At 39.7% G+C, this 17746-nt stretch overlaps 1 protein-coding gene across 2 annotated transcripts in view; it reads right to left on the reverse strand.

Annotated features, from left to right (window-relative positions):
• Nucleotides 1-17326, reverse strand: part of LOC125481149 (programmed cell death 6-interacting protein-like) — a 32592-nt gene extending 15266 nt beyond the window's left edge. Inside the window, exons 1-6 of one of the 2 annotated variants that reach the window (XM_048592332.1) lie at nucleotides 17128-17326; nucleotides 16620-16731; nucleotides 9747-9916; nucleotides 8515-8763; nucleotides 1849-1983; nucleotides 880-974 (exon numbers count right to left, since the gene is read on the reverse strand). In XM_048592332.1, the coding sequence (XP_048448289.1) occupies nucleotides 880-974; nucleotides 1849-1983; nucleotides 8515-8763; nucleotides 9747-9916; nucleotides 16620-16728 (758 nt within the window). In that variant the 5' untranslated portion in view covers nucleotides 16729-16731; nucleotides 17128-17326. The remainder of the gene's footprint in view (nucleotides 1-879; nucleotides 975-1848; nucleotides 1984-8514; nucleotides 8764-9746; nucleotides 9917-16619; nucleotides 16732-17127) is intronic. The other variant, XM_048592333.1, reaches the window with a different exon arrangement.
• Nucleotides 17327-17746: the final 420 nt, after the last annotated feature.

Consider the following 17746-nt stretch of genomic DNA (forward strand, 5'->3'; position numbering starts at 1 on the left):
TGCTGCTTGGCCTGCTGCGTTCATCCAGCTCTACACCTTGTTATCTCAGATTCTCTAGCATCTGCAGTTCCTACTATCCCTGCTTTAGACGATTGCAGCTTAAAGAATCTACAATTTTCTGACTTGTTTTCTTCAAAACTTTGAGTGAAAACCATCAAGTCCTGTGATTTAGTCAGAAATAAAAAAGGTACTAAAAACTAACATAACTGTTATTTTAAACTTAGTGAGCTCCATTCCTTCATACACTGGACACTTCTCTAGGATATCATGTGTAATATTTTCTCTCGTCTGCCATGTCCGATTTTCATGTGTAGTATTATCCCCATCTGCTTTTAAAATAGTCCATGTTATCCTTGACTACCCATTTCCTTTAAAGTATTACTGAAAACTATAGTTATGCACCTTTCTCCGAGTTTCCTGTTTGATCAAGGTGTTTACTCTTAAGTGTATGTGAAATACACAGGTTATCTTAAACTTTAGTCATAGATTTGACTGCAGCACTTGGACAATGGTTGGAATACTGGAGGGGAGAAATCCATTTGTATACTGCTGCTATGCAGAGTTTCAGGGACAAATAAATAATGCCACGGGTTAACGCTACAGTCCATGCAGCACTCTTCATAGATATCACTGAAGACCACAGTGCTTCTAGCAAACTGACACAGGCCTGCATAGCATTGCTTGAAGGAGCACTAAACAAAACAATTTGACTCCCTGGACTGACAATTATAATATGTTTGCAAGGCCAAATGAAACCAGATTACCACACTGCAATAATTAATTACTGAACAGCAAAAATATCACAAGAATAAATGTAAAAAATAAACATCACCTAAAATGGCCAAGAATACTGTAGACAAATAGAAAACATGCACTTACTTCAAAAGTTCATCTCTTTCGGTTTTACGAGCAAACACAATATCAGTACATTTTGTTTGGAATTTCAGGAGAAATTCAGTGATTCCATTGTAAAACTACAAAGGAGAGATATTTGTATAAATTAGTATGACAATATACTGCTCCAATTTCATCATACCAATGTTATTGCTATGAATTCACTGACAGCTATCCCCTGCTGTACATATATAAAACCAGAAAAATCCAAAAGATAATCAACAGATTAAACTCTAATTATATTCTAGCTATTTCAATGGGAAGAGAGGTGGGGTCTTTATACCAACAGTTCTGTCATTGAATTCTGCAATTGATACTAGTTAAAAGAAAACGCTGCTCCCTTCATTCTGCCACTCATGTCAATGAGGATCCCTACTTATGCATGATTTCTGATAAAATTGTTCCTTTGAAGTGATCGAATAGATGCTGCCTCAAATTGTTCAGTACTTCAGCATTTGGTGTTCAAGTTTAAAGATAATGCAGTGCTTGAGAACTCAATTGAGTGTGTCTGATTCCTCCAGCTCTTTTGACACTCCTTTACGCTACCAACAAATGGTGGTCTTCTGAAAGGCACTATCACAACTGCACAAATTCCGCTTTTGTTTGTAGCCATATTTCTTTGAGACAGTTTTTTGAAATCTGGCACCTTCAAACTTTAAATACCTTTTATAAACATTTACCTTCACTTTTGGACAATTTGCTATACAAGACAGTCTTACATTTTACAGCAAAAGTTGAAAAATGAGTCATGGTACAAGGTAAATTTTCCACTTAAGGCTGTGTTAAATCATCACTGAAAAATTTGAACTGAAAACTTTAAAATATTTTACACATTCAAAAGCTGATCTTTTTAAAATTTTAAAACTATGCAGTGCAGTGTGAGATGTTTAATGACCATCATAAGAGAATGAAATAGGTGAAAATGTTAAGCCAATAAAATATCAAAAATCTCACCTTTGTTCCTTCTTTCAAGTTATTAACAAGTTCAACAAACTGATCATGGCCCGCTGCTAACTTCTTGAGCATTTCTTCCCTCTGATTAGCATCTGTGTTTGACTGTTTCGACTTCGAAAATTCCTCATGAGCAGCCTAGACAGAACAGACTCAAGATTCAAGTTATTTGTTCCAAGTTATTGGTCAGAAAATGTCAACTCAGTATCAATCTAAAGAATACTATGAAAGCGAAGACAAGCAATTCATTAGTTAAGCACCTGTAAAATAAATATTTATAATATCGTAATTTGGCGGCTGAGATGACTCGTGGAACTGATTTTTCTTTGCTATAAATAAACTCAAAAATCAGATGCAATACTACCAATATGAGGGAAAGCCTAGCTTATCTCTAGCAAATGCATAAAACACTACTTATAATAATATGAAGTGCTAGGAAAAAATTGCAAGCTGAACCTATGCTATTTACTTTTAACACGTTATTAACAAGCAAATAAAACAAACAGTCGCCATCAACTAATTCACAGCAAGACTGAAACTGAACCCAGGTCCCTGGCACAGCAAAGCGACCATGTTAGCAGAACAAGATACCGAACAAGATGGCAGCAGAGTAAGATGCTCCTGCCAGAACTCCTCTGCTCTGTCTGTTCTTTTCTCCTCTCTTTTTCTCTCCCCTTAGCCCCAGAGGCGAATCCTGGAGCAGCGGCAGGCACGAGCAGCAAGTCATGGGTATAGTCCAGCGCGGGAGCAGTCAATCCTGGAGCCTATCTTGGAGCTGAATACAGAGCAGGGATGGCTGTTGGATTGGGGGGTCTGGCATGGGTGGTCAGACCATGTGTTGAGACTCTGCACTGAGCTGCTGCAATATAATGCTTATTTGGATTTTTTTTTAAACCTACTGATGTCAATCCTTTAGCAATGTCTTATTTCTAACTTACTTTTTATTCCCCTTTTGTATCCATATTTGTACCTAGGTACTTGTACCTAAGATGGCACCATAAGAAGCAGACATTGTAAAAGCTTTTCACTGTACTTCTACAATAGAGTACACCTGACAAAAAAGGATATTCTAAACTATCAACCACTGTGCCACCTGGATTCTCTCCTTGGAAAGAATCAACTTAATCTGACACAAGCAATGCAACTCTTAGCATTTCAAACCAAATTTAAAAGCTCTGGGCCCATTCAAACAGACCTGCAGTTAATTTCAATGCACACCGTACAGAATACTGACACTATTACCCTCACACTATTTAACAATTCTTTTACAACAGCTGGAGAGCCCTATACATGTCTTGCCTTTCAGATGCAATCTGACAAGCTTTACATTCACTTTTATTTCAGATCTTCATAGATGCAAAATTAGTTCAAAACAAAAAGGAGGTCCTTCAGTTTTCTTGCGCTGGCTCTCTGCAAGAACACCTCATCAAGCGCCACTCCCACAACTTTTCTCCACAGCAATACAAATTATTCCTCTTCAGAAAATGACCACATACTCTTTTGAAAAGAGTGACTGAATCTGCCTCCACCGCTCGGACGGTAAATTCCACATCCGAACTATTCAGCACATTTTTAAAAAGCCTCACATTTCTATTATTTCTTTTACCAACCACTTCAAATTGCTATCTTCCAATTTTCTACTCCTCCAAGGAGGAGTAATTCCTTCTCATCCAAATCAGTCGAGGTCACTCACAACTGTGAACACCTCTGTCAAATAAGCCCTCAACTACCTCTTTTCCGAACAGGAACCCCAACTTCTCCAATTGCATTGAATTTCCTCATTCCCAAAACCACACTTAGGAATCTCCTCTGTTTCTTCGTGTCTGGAAATGAATGCAACACTCTAATCAAGACCAAACAAATATTTTATACAGGCTTATTACAACTTCATTGCTCCTGCACTCCATATCTCACCCAATAAATCCAGAATCTCATATGCACTTTTAATTGTGCTCACAACTTCCCTTGCCAACTTGAATGATCGGAACCTCAGGTCCATTTGCTCCTGCACCCCCTCTTAGGTTGCAGCTTTTTATTTTATATTGCCTCTCCAAATTCATCCTGCTGAAATGAATAATTTCACACCTCTCTGCATCAAACCACCTCCATCATTAGTCTGCCTTTCTCAGCAACCCGTCCATATCTTACTCTCTCAGTTCACAATACCTCCAAGTCTTGGAATATGCACAAATTCTGAAACTGAGCCTTGTAGAAAGCATAGGCAATCAATACACAACATGGAGCAGGGGAATTAGCAATGACCCTCAGGGAACTGCACCATAAAAGTTCCTTCATCTTTTATACTTCCTATCACTCAACCAAACCACCCCCCCCTCCCCACCCCATCTACATTAATATTGCGTCCTGCATGCTACCAAGTTCTAACTTCATTTACAAGTCTCTTATGCAGGACCCTATCAAATGGACTGACCTGATCCTTCCTTGCTGCCACTTTAACAAATTAAGTTGGTTAAACATGATTTAACTGTAACAAAGCCATACTAGCCGCCTTCAATTCACTCATTTGCCCAAGTGACTAAAAATATGGATCCAAATTACCATCTCAAAAAGCTTTTCCATCAGAGTTTAGACTGACTTAGTTGCAGCTGAGCCTTACACCTCTCTTGAACAAGCCTGGAACATTTACAATTCTCCAGTTCTTTGGTACCATCCCCACAGCCAAAACCAGATCACAAAACCAATTCCAGTACATCCACCCTTTCTTCCTTGACGTTGTTGGTTGCTATTCATCTAATTCTGGTGTCCTACTAAATTTACGATCATAATCTTAGATTCCCTTTTAGATCAAAAATGTGTTTAATCCAGCCTTGAATATACTCGACGATTCAGCCTCCATTGTTCTCGTCATATGTAATCAGTTGTTTCAGATTATTTGCTTCTACATTCCACTTGAAACAGACTTACACTATACAGTTACATTTAACTAAGAGGCCAGTAAATTGACCTTCAATTCAGAGCCAACTTCTTTCTTCCCATTTACCTAGGTGATGTACAACGATAGGCAGATTCACCCATTTTCTGGGAACACTACTACATTACCGGCAATAAGCTCAAGAGCTTCTCATGTAGAATCCTGATTTTCCTTACTCATCACAAACAATTATGTAGCTTTCATTTGGCATCTCAACCTAGCCAGATATTGCAGTGGCAATTACACGGGTTTGCTCATTATGCTTGTAAAAGTTCCATGATATGACACTGCTATAGACTTCTTCCAAGATTCTTTCAATCCTGGTTTCATAGATATCTCCAACACCCTTTGGGAACTCCAATGGAGCAGAGTAGAGTTGGGGAAAGACAGGATACGGTCGCATCTACACAAGTTTAAAGGTCCAGTCTTTGAATGTGAGTAAATGTGCGAGCGAGCTTGTTGGGCACGTAGGGAAGTGAGGCAGGTAGTGTAAGCGAGTTCAATAAGTTTTACATCACATACGGCCCAGAGTGATGTGTGAATTAGTCATATGAGGGCGTTTGACATACCGGACAAGCATGGTAGTCAGGTCAGATCAAATCAGGGGGACTAAATGGGTCCGATCAAAAGGGCTAGTTGCGTGTTTGGAAGAGGTACTCAAGCCAGGCCAGTTGGACTTAAACGGTTTCTTGAGTCAGGGAACAGAGCTTGGGCAGTCAGATTTTGGTAGGATGTGTCATTATATTGGAACAGACTGGTGAGAAGAGTCAAGGTGATGGTGGGGCTAGGTGAGTCGATGGTGACGTTATTCAAGTGTCAGTTAGGTTTAATCCATTTAAGATTTCCAGATAATTACTGCAGAACTGTCCAAAATACTTCGACAGACAGTCCAGTGGGTAGAGAAATTTTCCTCAAGAAGCTTCAACTTGGTGTCATTTCCCACATCAGTCACGTTGTCCGTGGGGTCCAAATGCATTTTTAGTGTACATCTGCACTCAGATAATCCAGAGGCCAGAAGATTTGCTCCATTGTTAAATTAGCAACATGAAGAAGAAAATCAAATGTGCCACTTACAAATGTTAAGTACAGTCGCACTACATTGCCAGAGTCATCTTTATGATATCCCAAATAACAAATACCAATAGGTTCCTGGCTATCCAAGATCAGAAACACATTGTGATAAATTTAAAAACAGAAGAAAAAATGTTGCTTCTCGCACAAGGTTTGCCTTTTATTCTGGAAGGGGTCTTTGAAAGTGCTATCAAGTGGCACTTGCAAAGGAATAATGTGCTCACGGATACTTGGATTAGTTTCCAATGGGACCAATCAGATTCGGAATTTTTTTTAAAAGAAATGTTTTGGCCAAAAGACTGTACTTGACCTCAAGGCAGCATATGGCCAAGGCTGGCATCAATGAACCAAACAAAATTTGAGTCAATGGGAATTAGGGGTTCTGAAAGGAAAAGAGGAGCTGTACTTTGCTTTCAGTCATATCTAGCACAAAGGAAGACCATGGTGGTAGTTAGAAGCCAATCACCTCAGTCACAAGAAATCACTGTGGGAATTCCTCAGGGTGGTGTCCCAGGACGAACCAATGTGAGCTGCTTCAACAAACTTCCCTCTAACACGAGGTTGAAAGTGGGACGTTTTAAAACTCCTCTGATGCTGAAGTGTCCATATGCAGCAAACCTTGACAACATGGAGGCTTGGGCTGACAAGAAGTGAGAAATATTCATTTCACAGAAGAGCCAATCAATTACCAACTCTATCAAGAGAAAATCTAGCCATTGACCCTTGACGTTCAATGGCACTACCATTGCTGAATCTCCTGCTATAAATATCCTGGGGGTTACGATCATCCAAAAACGGAAGTGGGCCAGTTATGTAAATACAGCATCTACAAAAACAGGTCACTGGCTCAGAAGTCTGCAGCAAGTGACTCGCCTCCTGTCTCCCTAATGCTCACCCATCATATACAAAACAAGTCAGGAATGTGAGGGAGTGCTTCTTACTTATCAGGACATAAGCAACTCCAACAACACTAAGTTTGACACCATCCAGGACAAAGCAGCCCACACGATTGGTAACACATCTATTACGGTCAACACTCATTCCATTAAGCACCAATGCCCGATGGAAGCAGTGTGCACCTTCCACAAGATGCACTGCAGTAACTTGCCAATGCTCCTGTAACAGCACTTTCCAAACGTGTGATCTTTACCAGAAGAATAAAGAAACAGATGCACAGGGAATTTATCATGAATGAATAAAAAGTAAATAATATGAATGAATAAAAATAAACAAAAAAATCCAGTCACAGTTTTTCCATAATCAGGGTAACAAAGTGTGTAATAACTGGCAATGTTATCCTTAAGCAAGTTCATTCTCCTACAGGTTTAATGTTTCAGTAGAACAGTCTATTCAAACCCCTCTCCTGAGTGTGTTCGCAAGTCTATTGTTTACAGTTTGAATAGAGGTGAAATAACTGACCACCTTAAACATCAATGCTATATTTGAATAAACTTTTCTTCAGTAGTTAAGAATTAAATGCAGTTAATTTACTAAAAAGTGTTACAAGTTATTCCACATTTTATTTTACTTTGGAGAATTAGATTGGTAATTGAAAAATGGCATGCTGTCAAAAGGGAAGCTTTTCAGTTTGCACTTATTAGGATGAAACCCAAGAATAAGCTAAAGCCATCATTGTGGACCCAAAAGTGCCTATCTGCCTTAGATTACATTGGAAGGGAAAGGTGTCTCCAAAGTTTGAGCAATGAGTTAAGTTAACGTTTCAAGCAACAATTAAGCAGTATTCTCCACTAACAAGATGCTGCTATCAAGTCAAAAAGATATTCTGCCCACCACAGAAGCGAATAAAATGGTATATGAATTTCAGTGCTAGTGTGATGCCAACTTTATAGGTCACACATCCCAGTGACTGGTGAACCGCATCAACTGGCGAGATCTTTCGGCTGTTCACAAGGCACAGTGATGACCATATTCAACCAGCTCATGCTTGCAAAATTGAAGAATATAGTGTCTAACATTAGATAGAATTCTGAGACTGTTGAGTAAATACTGTTCAATTAAGAGTGTGCAAAGAATTATACAAACAACCAATTTAAGATAATTGGTTGGCCTTGTAGTATGGCTCAATCACACATGCAAAACCTACTTACATTCACATGCTGGAACTAATTCTCCATAAACAGGAAGAGCCTGTATACTTCTTGCACCTTTTTCAACCATAAGTAAGGGCTTGGGGTACAGCCATTCCCTGCAGCAGCCCTTATAGCAATATCTTGATCAATCAACTTCAATCTGCCTGGTTTGAATTTATACAAATGCTTGGCATTCGACTATTCCCTGATGTATTCTCCATGGTACTGCCTCTACCAAGCCCCTAAATAATATTTCAGTACCCACTTCTCCAGCAGTATAAATAAATTACGCTCTTTCAGATTTAGTCTTCTGGCGATTCTATCCTGATAACAGCATGCTTCTATTTTCAGTAATACTCAAGCTCTATACAACTAAGTGGCTATTTATACTGAAGCTTAAGAGTCAGTTTGCCATGGTTTGTTCTAAATAGGAACAGGAGGTAGGCTATTCATCCTCTTGAACATGTTGCAGGGTGAGAAAGTTGGACTAACTGTACAGCTCTTGCAGAAAATGGCACAAATGACCTCCTTTGTATGCTGCAAACTGATTCTATACCACTATGCAATATTAATTACCTGAATATCAGCAAGCAACTCCTCTTGCTTTTTCAGATTTTGCTGCACCCTCTGAGTGTGACTTCCATAAATTTGATCAAGTTCAGTCACCGAGATAGCTTCCTCATTTATGGCACCATCTTGAGCCAATGCTGTCAGAAACTTGTTTGTCATGTCAAACTGCACCGACTTGATATCATTCTCAAAAGTTTCTCTCTCCTTCTTGACTTCATTTAAAGAAGCAAGAAGTGTTTTTAAAAGCATAACAACCTGATGATCGAGAAAAAGAATTGTTAAAAATAGGTCAGAGAATTCAATATTTTTAGACTCTTTTTATAAACAAAGCAGCATTGCTTTAGAACGGTAATTTGAAATACACAGGTGAAAAATCTGATGCAAGTTCTATTTCCAGGCATTTACCTTGCCAAATAAAACAAAAGGATGATGACATTGTCCAACTTTAAAACCTATAACCAAACGACAACTACAGCTAATATTGTTTTGAAAGTTTGTAGATATATCATATCTGCACAGCAACCAAATTTTAGAGTTAAAAATCTCATCATAGAACAAGTTCTGTACTAATAGACAATGGTAGTCATGTATTATAGTACCGATTGTCAGGCCAGAGCTTAAAAAAAAAGTGTTCAGATTTTATCACTTAACAAACAAGAAATATATAGGTTTGCACCACAGGATGCAAGTCAAATTGTTCACGATCATACTTCAGGAAAGGAACCTACTACTGAGGTGGCAAGGGAGCACGAGTGCTGTAAACACTGATAAAATTAAACATAAATTCTAATCTCTGACAGCTTCACAGATTAAGATAGGACTACAGTACCACTAACATGAAACCAACATTTTCCATCACCACCCAAAATTTGGAAACCTCAAAGATAGCCAGTTAGGGTTCAGATCTAATTGGGTTCAATGTTAAATCAACCCTACCAGGGAGAGAATGAAGTTCCAAAATTAATGCCAGTACTCCAGTAGGAATCTCATCAGAGAGCACCAAGTGATGCAGATGTCCAAGAATTAAATGGCCTCCTTAATTCACCAGTGCTTATTGGAATAGTAGCTTTTTAACTCAAGTGACAGAAAGCACCTGTGAAGCTTTATCCACACAAGGAATTAGAAGGGCAAAACTGTGACACAAACAGGTTGTGCACTCTATAGGATCAGTTCCATTTCAGGGTACATTTATTTTTTTCAAAACACAGATGGAGAGATAATAACAATTCTTACATTACCTCACTGCCTTGAAGAGATTTGGTAGGATTGCCAGAAGGTATAGCTGCATTCAGCTCAGCTTCAGGTTTACAAAGCAAAGCAATTATTTCACTGTTAGTAGTATAACGTTCTTTGACCACTCTATCTGCTTGGGCAGCTCGATCCAGAGTAGTTCTGTAATTAGCTCCCTCTTTGAAATGGGAGAAAGAAACACAAAATCATTATTTGAAATTTTCTACACAACGTTTTTATTGTGTAATGTAAATATCCTTTTGGTCACCTAAAAACAGCTCAAAACATTTTTCTCCAATTCAGAAACCAAGGTTAAGAAGCAAAGCCCAGATTGCAGGTGGCCAAAAGAGATTTAAAAGCCAAAACTATCAAGATAGAACAATTATGCCAATCCACCTTCAGTTTTAAAAGCTAGCAGTAATTTTCAAATCCTTGCTGGACACTTGCAAGGAGCCAAACAATTGGAGAATTGCTAACATTGTCCCATTATTGAAAACAAAGGAATAGATCAGGAAATAATAGGCTAGTCAGGAAGTTTTGAAAAAAATATACTGAGGGACAGAATATATCTGCACATGGACAGAGAAGGTTTCATCAGGGATAGTCAGTGTATATTTGTTAAGGGAAGTTTTTGTTTGAGAAATTTGATCAATTTTTCTTTGAGGAAGTAACCAAGAGTGTTGAAGTAGGTAATGCATGTCATACAGTCTAAGTGGACTTTAGCAAGGTAACTCATGGTAGACTGGTCAAGAACACAAAAACCCGTGAGATCCATGGCAAAAACTAGAAATTTGGATACAAAATTGGCTGAGAGGCAGGCAATGATGAAATGTTGTAGGGATGTTTCTGTGACTGGATGTTTCCAGTGGGGGTCCGCACGGCTTGGTTTTAGGACCTTTGCTGTTTGTAGTGTACATTAATAATTTATACTGAAAATGTAGTGGGTATGGTTAAGAGGTTTGCAGATTACATGATTTCTGATAGGGTTGTAAATAGTGAGAAGGATAGCTATAAACTGCAGGGGGATATCAATGAGCTGATCTACTGGTAGAGTAGTGGCAAATGGAACTCAACCCAGGAAAATTGTGAGATAATGCAAATAGGGAGGGGTAACAGGCAAGGGATTACACTATAAATAATAGTACCCTAAAAAATATTGAAGATTACAGGGGCCTTCATTTGCATTTCTACAGATCCCTGAAGGTGTTATAACACAAAGACAGAGATCCAAATCAAATCAGCCTCTTTACCTCCATACTCACAATATACTAAAATTGAAACATTTAAAGAATCTAATGGTTTCAAATAAACAGTAGGTTATGAACAATTAATAGTAGACACCAGATTCATTGCTTAAACAAAAGACTTAATTTAGTAATTATACACTAACTTTAGCACAGAAAAGTTAAACAAAGTAATCTAATTAATGTTTACGATTTAAACCCAATCTTCCTTGATTTTAGCAACCACTCAAAGACAAAGACAAACAGATACAGTTAATGGTTAAATCAAAAAAAGGGAAAAATTCATGAGATTTAACAGGCCAGTTCACTTAAGCAGACTTTATAATCCATAACAGCATCAGTATGTGGAAATATATCTCGCTTGGTTTCTGATGATACCATGGCATGCAAATATCTTCCAATAGGCTCAGAGGAATATTTATTTAATTCTTATATCTGAGATTCTATTCGCTGAACTTTCAATTACTTGATGATGAAAGGAGAACCAAGGAACAATCAAACCTCCGTCCTGTAGCTTTCGCTGGCACAATCCTTCTGATCCAAACAGTCTACAAACTAATTCAAATTGTGGCCTCACTGCCAGACTGACCAACTCCACGTGAGGCCCCAGTTAACATTCAACATTCAACATTTACCATGTGCTTGAGCATTAGGCTTCTCTAGAGTCAAACCATCTTTAGAGCACTAAACATTAAACAAGAAACAACCCCTAATTAACTTTCAGGCCTGGCCTCAAAGACAAATAGCAGCTTGTTTGTTCTTAAATAAAGCTGCTGGTCACAGCCGAAAGGTAACATTTCAGCTCAGTTCCAAACCAAAAGTGATAAGAACAATAAACTACAAAAATGAAATATCAGCAAGGATTCTGAAAAAGGAAGCAGGGAAGTTAGCTAAGTTGGTTAAGATGACCTATTGAATACTTTTGCTTATTGGCCTACACACAGAATACAACAGCAATGAGGTTATGCCAGAACTGTATAAAACAGTTAGGTTACAACTAGAATGCCGCTTCAGTACCCACATTTTAGGAAGGACGTCATTGCACTAGAGGGGGTGTGGGGGAGATTTACCAAGATGTTGCCTCGTCTGGAGGGTCTGATATTTCAGGAAAAATTGAACAGGTTGGACTTGTTCCCATTTGAGCAGAAAAGGATGAAGGGGGACCTGATAGATCTAAGCAAGTTGAGAAGTATGTATAGAAAATCACTTTTTCCAGAAAGGTCAATAACCAGGGAGTATGGAATTAAAGTAATAGGTTAAACGTGAAGTGCAGAGGAGTTTTATTTCCCAACCCAGCAAGTGGGCAGCGTGTGGAACACTCTGCCTGAAAAGGTGGTTGAGTCAGAAACTCCTAACATTTAAGCACTATTTAGATAATTACTTGCATTGCCATAGCCTCCAGGGCTATGGGCCAAACTCTGGAAAATGGGATTGCTGTCATCAGATTTTTGAACTGCCTCAAACTGTGTTGTAAGTGTCTGTCAGTCTGAGTAACTTTTTTCCTTCGAGAAAGAAAAAAAATTTATGGAAAGTATCTCTAACATACAGATACAGTTTGTTTGAAGGTACAGTTTATTTTATGGATTATGAAAGAAAAAGGAAAGAACCAAAAATGGCTGTTCGTTTTACTGATAGAAAAATGAAACAACCATCAGAAATGGAATAACTTCTGGGCCCATTTAAAATCATGGAAATCACACAGACCCAGTGCTCAATAAGCAGAAGAGCATCCAGCAGAGGCTGTCATGTGGCATCATGGAAGAGAATTCTGGGAGAAGGTTTTCCTTGCTACTGGCAGCATATAAAAAGGAGGCAAGCTCTAGCAAGCCCATTTTGGAGAGAGGCTGAGAGGTCGAAATGTGGGCTTTGGTAAGTGTTGGGTTTCAGTGAGGAGGAGAGTAGCATTAAATACGTGTCTTTCCTTTTCTTTTATATCCAATAGTTACCTAGAGGGCCAAAAATGGCAGCTAGTGGAGTGGTATGCACCTCCTGTACGAGATAGTAAATTGGGGAGAAGTCAAACGTCCTTGACAACTATGCCAGCAGTGTGTCCCCATCCGCAGCTCCACTCAGACTGCATGGATTGGTTGAAGCAGCAGCTGGACTCACTGAAAAGCATACGGCGGGCAGAAAGTTTTATACATAGGAGATTCAGTGATGTGGTCACACCAAATATTCAGCCACAGAGATGGGTGACCAGCAGGAGGGGCAGGCAGGCAGGCAGGCAGGAAGGAACCGCAGGAGTCCCCTGTGGCTACTCCCCGCTCCAAAAAGTATACTATTTTGGCTAGTGTTTTTTTTTGGAGAGGGGGACAGAATGGCCTCTCAGGGGAAGGCAACAACAGCAGCCAGATCAAAGGCACCACGTATAGCTGTGTTGCATAGCAGGGAGAGTTGAAGTTTCGGGGAGCACTAGTCATAGAAGACTCTTATAGACAGGGGAATCAGATAGATATTTCTGTGGCTGCAAACAAGGGTTCACAATGGTGTGCGCCTCCCTGGTGGCAGGATCAAGGATGCCTCTGAGTTGGCACAGGACATTCTGAAAGTGGTGGCACAGCCAGAGGTCATGGTCTATATTGATACTAACAACATAGGCAAGAACAAAGAGGAGATCGTGCAAAGAGAATTGAGGGAGTTAGGTAGAAAGTTAAAAAACAGGATCTCTAGGGTTGTAATCTCTGGATTAGACTATAGACTCCCTACAGTTAAGGAGAGGCTGGATTGGTTGGGACTTTTTTCCCCTGGAGGATAGGTGGTTGAGGGGTGAGCTTATAAAGGTTTGAGGAAATCAAGAGGGGCATAGAAATGGTGAACTGCAAAGATCCTTTCCCTATGGTAGGGGAATTCAAAACCAAAAGGTCATAGTTTCCACACAGAGGGCGGTTTGTATGTGGAATGAACTGCCACAGGAAGTGTTAGATGCAGGTACAGTCGCAACATTTAAAAGTCATTTGGACAGGTAGATGAATAGAAAAAAGGTTCAGAGGTATACAGGCCATCTCACACAAATGGGACTAGTTTAAGTTTGGGAAACCTGGTTAGCATGGACAAGTTGTACTGAAGGGTCTGTTTCCATGCTCGACATCAATAGAACGGACAACCAGGGAAACTTACAAGTACTGATGTACCCAAAGGTCTACTTACTGCCAACATTTCCACTGTTAAAGACAGAAGACATCAAAAGTCCTTAATCCTACTATGCCTCTTAGAACAGGTCAACTGGAAACTTATTTGCAGAGTATAAAGATGCAGACAATCATCGAATTTTACCAGGAATCAGTGTTACGTTATCAGTGCATGTTTGACACTGTATAGGAGCATGATTAAGGAATAAAGATAATGGCAAAAATCTTCTGGAACATCTAGCACAGACTGCAATTCAATTTGTGCCCTTTCCATCTTGCACTAGAGCCTCTCAAATGTCTTACACCAACTCGGGGCAGGTCATGTCTTACTAAATTGATTGAATTTTGAGGTGACAAAGGTGATTGGTGATCGATGAGGGTAGAGCAGTGGATGTTATCTACATGGATTTTAGTGAAGCTTTCGCAAGGTCTCTCATGGTAGGCTCATCCAGAAGCTTAAGATGCATGGGATCCACGGTGACTGGGCAGCTTGGATTCAGAATTGGCCTGCCCAAAGAAAGTAGAGGGTTTTGGTGGAAGGATGTTTTTTCTGGCTGGAGGTCCATGACGAGTGGTGTTCTGCAGGGATATGTACTGTTTCTGATATATGTAAACGACTTGAGTGAAAATGTAGATAGGTGGGTTAATAAGCTTGCTGACGATACAAAGATCGATGGATTTGTGGACAGGGCAGAAGATTGTCAACGGGATCTAGAGCAGTTGCAGATATGGGCAGAGAAATAGTAGGTGGAGTTTAATCCAGGCAAGTGCGAGGTCTGCACTTTGGGTGATTAAATGTTAAGGAAAACTGTACAGTTAATGATAGAACCCTGAACAGCATTGATGTACAGGGATAACAAGGTGTAGAACTGGATGAACATAGCAGGCCAGGCAGCATCAGAGGAGCAGAAAGGCTGATGTTTTGGGTCTGGACCCTTCTTCAGAAAAGGGAGAGGGGGAGGGGAAGGGGACTCAAAGAGAGAGGGGGAGAGGCGATGATGGAAGGTGGATAGAGGAGCTGATAGGTGGAAAGACGACGGACAGGTCAAGGAGGCAGGGATGGAGCCAGTACAGGGGAGTGTAGGCAGGGAGTTGGGATGGGGGTTGGTCAGTTGGGAGGGAGGGGCGGGTAGGTGGGAGGGAAGACGGACAGGTCAAGGAGGCGCAGACGAGCTGGGCTGGTCTTGGGATGAGGTCGGGGGGAGGGGAGATTTTGAAACTTGTGAAGTCCACATTGAGACCATTGGGCTGCAGGGTTCCCAAGCGGAATATTATCTCAGACTCCAGCATCGGCAGTTCCTACCATCTCTTGATGTACAGGGAGATCTTGCGGTTCAAGTCCATTACGCCCCGAAAGTGGCCACATAAGTAGATAGGATGGTAAAGAAGGCATACGTTATGCTTGCCTTTATTGGTTGGAGAATTGAGTACAAGAGGCTGGATGTCATGTTGCAGTTTTATAAGACTTTGGTTAGGCCACATTTAAAGTCTTGTGTTTAGTGGACGTGGAGGCTTTGGAGAGGGTACAGAAGAGATTTATCGGGCAGCATCCTGGATTGACTGTATGAGCTATAAGGAGATGGTAGGAAAACTCATTGTTTTCTCTGGAAGACTTGATAGACGTCTATAAAAAATTATGAGATGCACTGATAGGGTTGACAGTCACAGTCTTTTTCCTCAGAGCTGAAATGCCTAATACCAGTGGGTATGCAGTTAAGGTGAGGGGGGAAAGTTCAAAGGAGATGTGAGGGGCAAGTTTTGTTTTAAAAACACAGTGGTAGGCATCTGGAACGTGCTGCCAGGGGTGGTGGAAGAAGCAGATAGGATAGAGGCGTTTAAGGGACTTTTAAATAAGTACATGAACATGCAAGGATGCAGGGATATGGACCAAGGGCAGACAGAAGGGTTCAGTTTAATTTAGCATCATGTTTGACACGGTCAGCCAGTAAATTGTCAAGTGTAATTCCAGTGCATCGATGCACCTTTTTCCCATTGTTTAAGGCATGTTTATTCAGTTTACAAAGCAGTCAGTTCCAACATTCCACCATCTCCTCTTACCGACACTACGAAACCCTCTCTCGCAGTGTTTGGTGGGGTGAAAATTGATGTGGCAATGAGAACACTATGACAGTCTTATGTATTGTCCACTAAGAAGCATAAATCAGTCCTGCTACAGAAATATCTAAATAAATCCATTCAGTAAACTGACAAGTTTAAGACAATATATGCATGGTTCTGGTCAGTCACTGACCAATTTAGGTAAGGTAAAACTGACATAAAATTATTAAATTTCCTACGTAAGTAGCTTGCATGGGGACATCAATGAGCCCAATGCATACCAGCAAAAGAAGCTGAGTCAGAGGCCTCCTCCCATATCAGAAGACCAGGGTCAATTCTCCAGCTTCAGCAGCTAAACTCCTCAGAAATTGTGGCAGTAAATTTAAGACATGGTTACTGACACACTGGAACAAATTAAAATTTTACAAATGAAATCTGAGTTAGTTTTCACCTGTTCTTAAGGGTTTGTACAATTCATTTGAAGGTGTTCTTTGCCAACGTTCTTTGAATTTTGCTTTCAGTTCATTATCTGTGACTTCCTCTTGATCAAGTATTTTCATCGCCTAAAAAGAATTCACATGAAAATGTAATACTATTGCATTAGGTACAAAAGGCTACATATTACTTTTAGAAAGAAAACAAGATTACTTTGTCTGCAATTATAAATGGATAATTAACCCATTTTAATTATGTTAAACATACAGTTGCACAAGTTACAAAGTAATTAAATAATTAAATTCATTTAACCACACTAAATCTTCAAATTCCTGCAATACAAACTCATTTAATTCAGAAGAAAACTTTAAAAAAATGTTCAGTCACACCAGCTAATAAGATACTATATTTCCCAAGTGCCTGTCTTATAAATGCCGTTTAAGATTTGAAGAAAAAATTAATGCATTTGAAAAAGAAGCACAAAAATATTAAGCAGAGCAAGATATAGGAAGAGAATTAGTTACCTCATCAAGAATTTCTCTGTTTCTTTGCAGAAGTCCAGGAAGATCTCTGATAAGTTGATCTATAGTCTGTAGGCCACCTTGCTGAATGACTGCTTTGGACTTCTCCAAGATAGATTGAGGAATGTTGTCCCCAGAAACATCCTCTATGGCAGCTGGCAGATTTAAGGAGGCCAGCACACTAGAAATAATGTATTAAAAAAATCACTACTCATTCAAGTATGAAAACATTTAAGAGCAAAACAGCAACGAAAGAGAGAGTGTAGGACCCTTTAAAGATCAAAGCAGTCGTCTTTGTGTTGAACCTCAGGGGATGGGAGAGATATTAATTGAATATTTCACTTCAGTTTTTATCGTGGAGAAAGAAATTGAGGCTAGAGAATTTGGGAAAATAAATATTGATGCTTTGAAAACAGTTCACATTTTACAGAAGAGGAAGTGTGGGAAGTCTTAGAAAATATGAAGGTGGGTAAATCTCCAGGACCTGATCTAGTGTGTCCTAGGATGTTGTAGGAAATTAGGGAGGAAATTGTGGGGCCATGTGCAGAAATATTTTTATCTATAACTAAGGGTGAGGTGCTGGATGATAGGAGAGTGGCTAATGTTGTGCCTTTGTTTAAGG

This window comes from Rhincodon typus, unplaced genomic scaffold (genome assembly GCF_021869965.1).
Source record: "Rhincodon typus isolate 14 unplaced genomic scaffold, sRhiTyp1.1 hic_rhity00001029, whole genome shotgun sequence".
In the NCBI taxonomy this organism is placed as follows: domain Eukaryota; kingdom Metazoa; phylum Chordata; class Chondrichthyes; order Orectolobiformes; family Rhincodontidae; genus Rhincodon; species Rhincodon typus.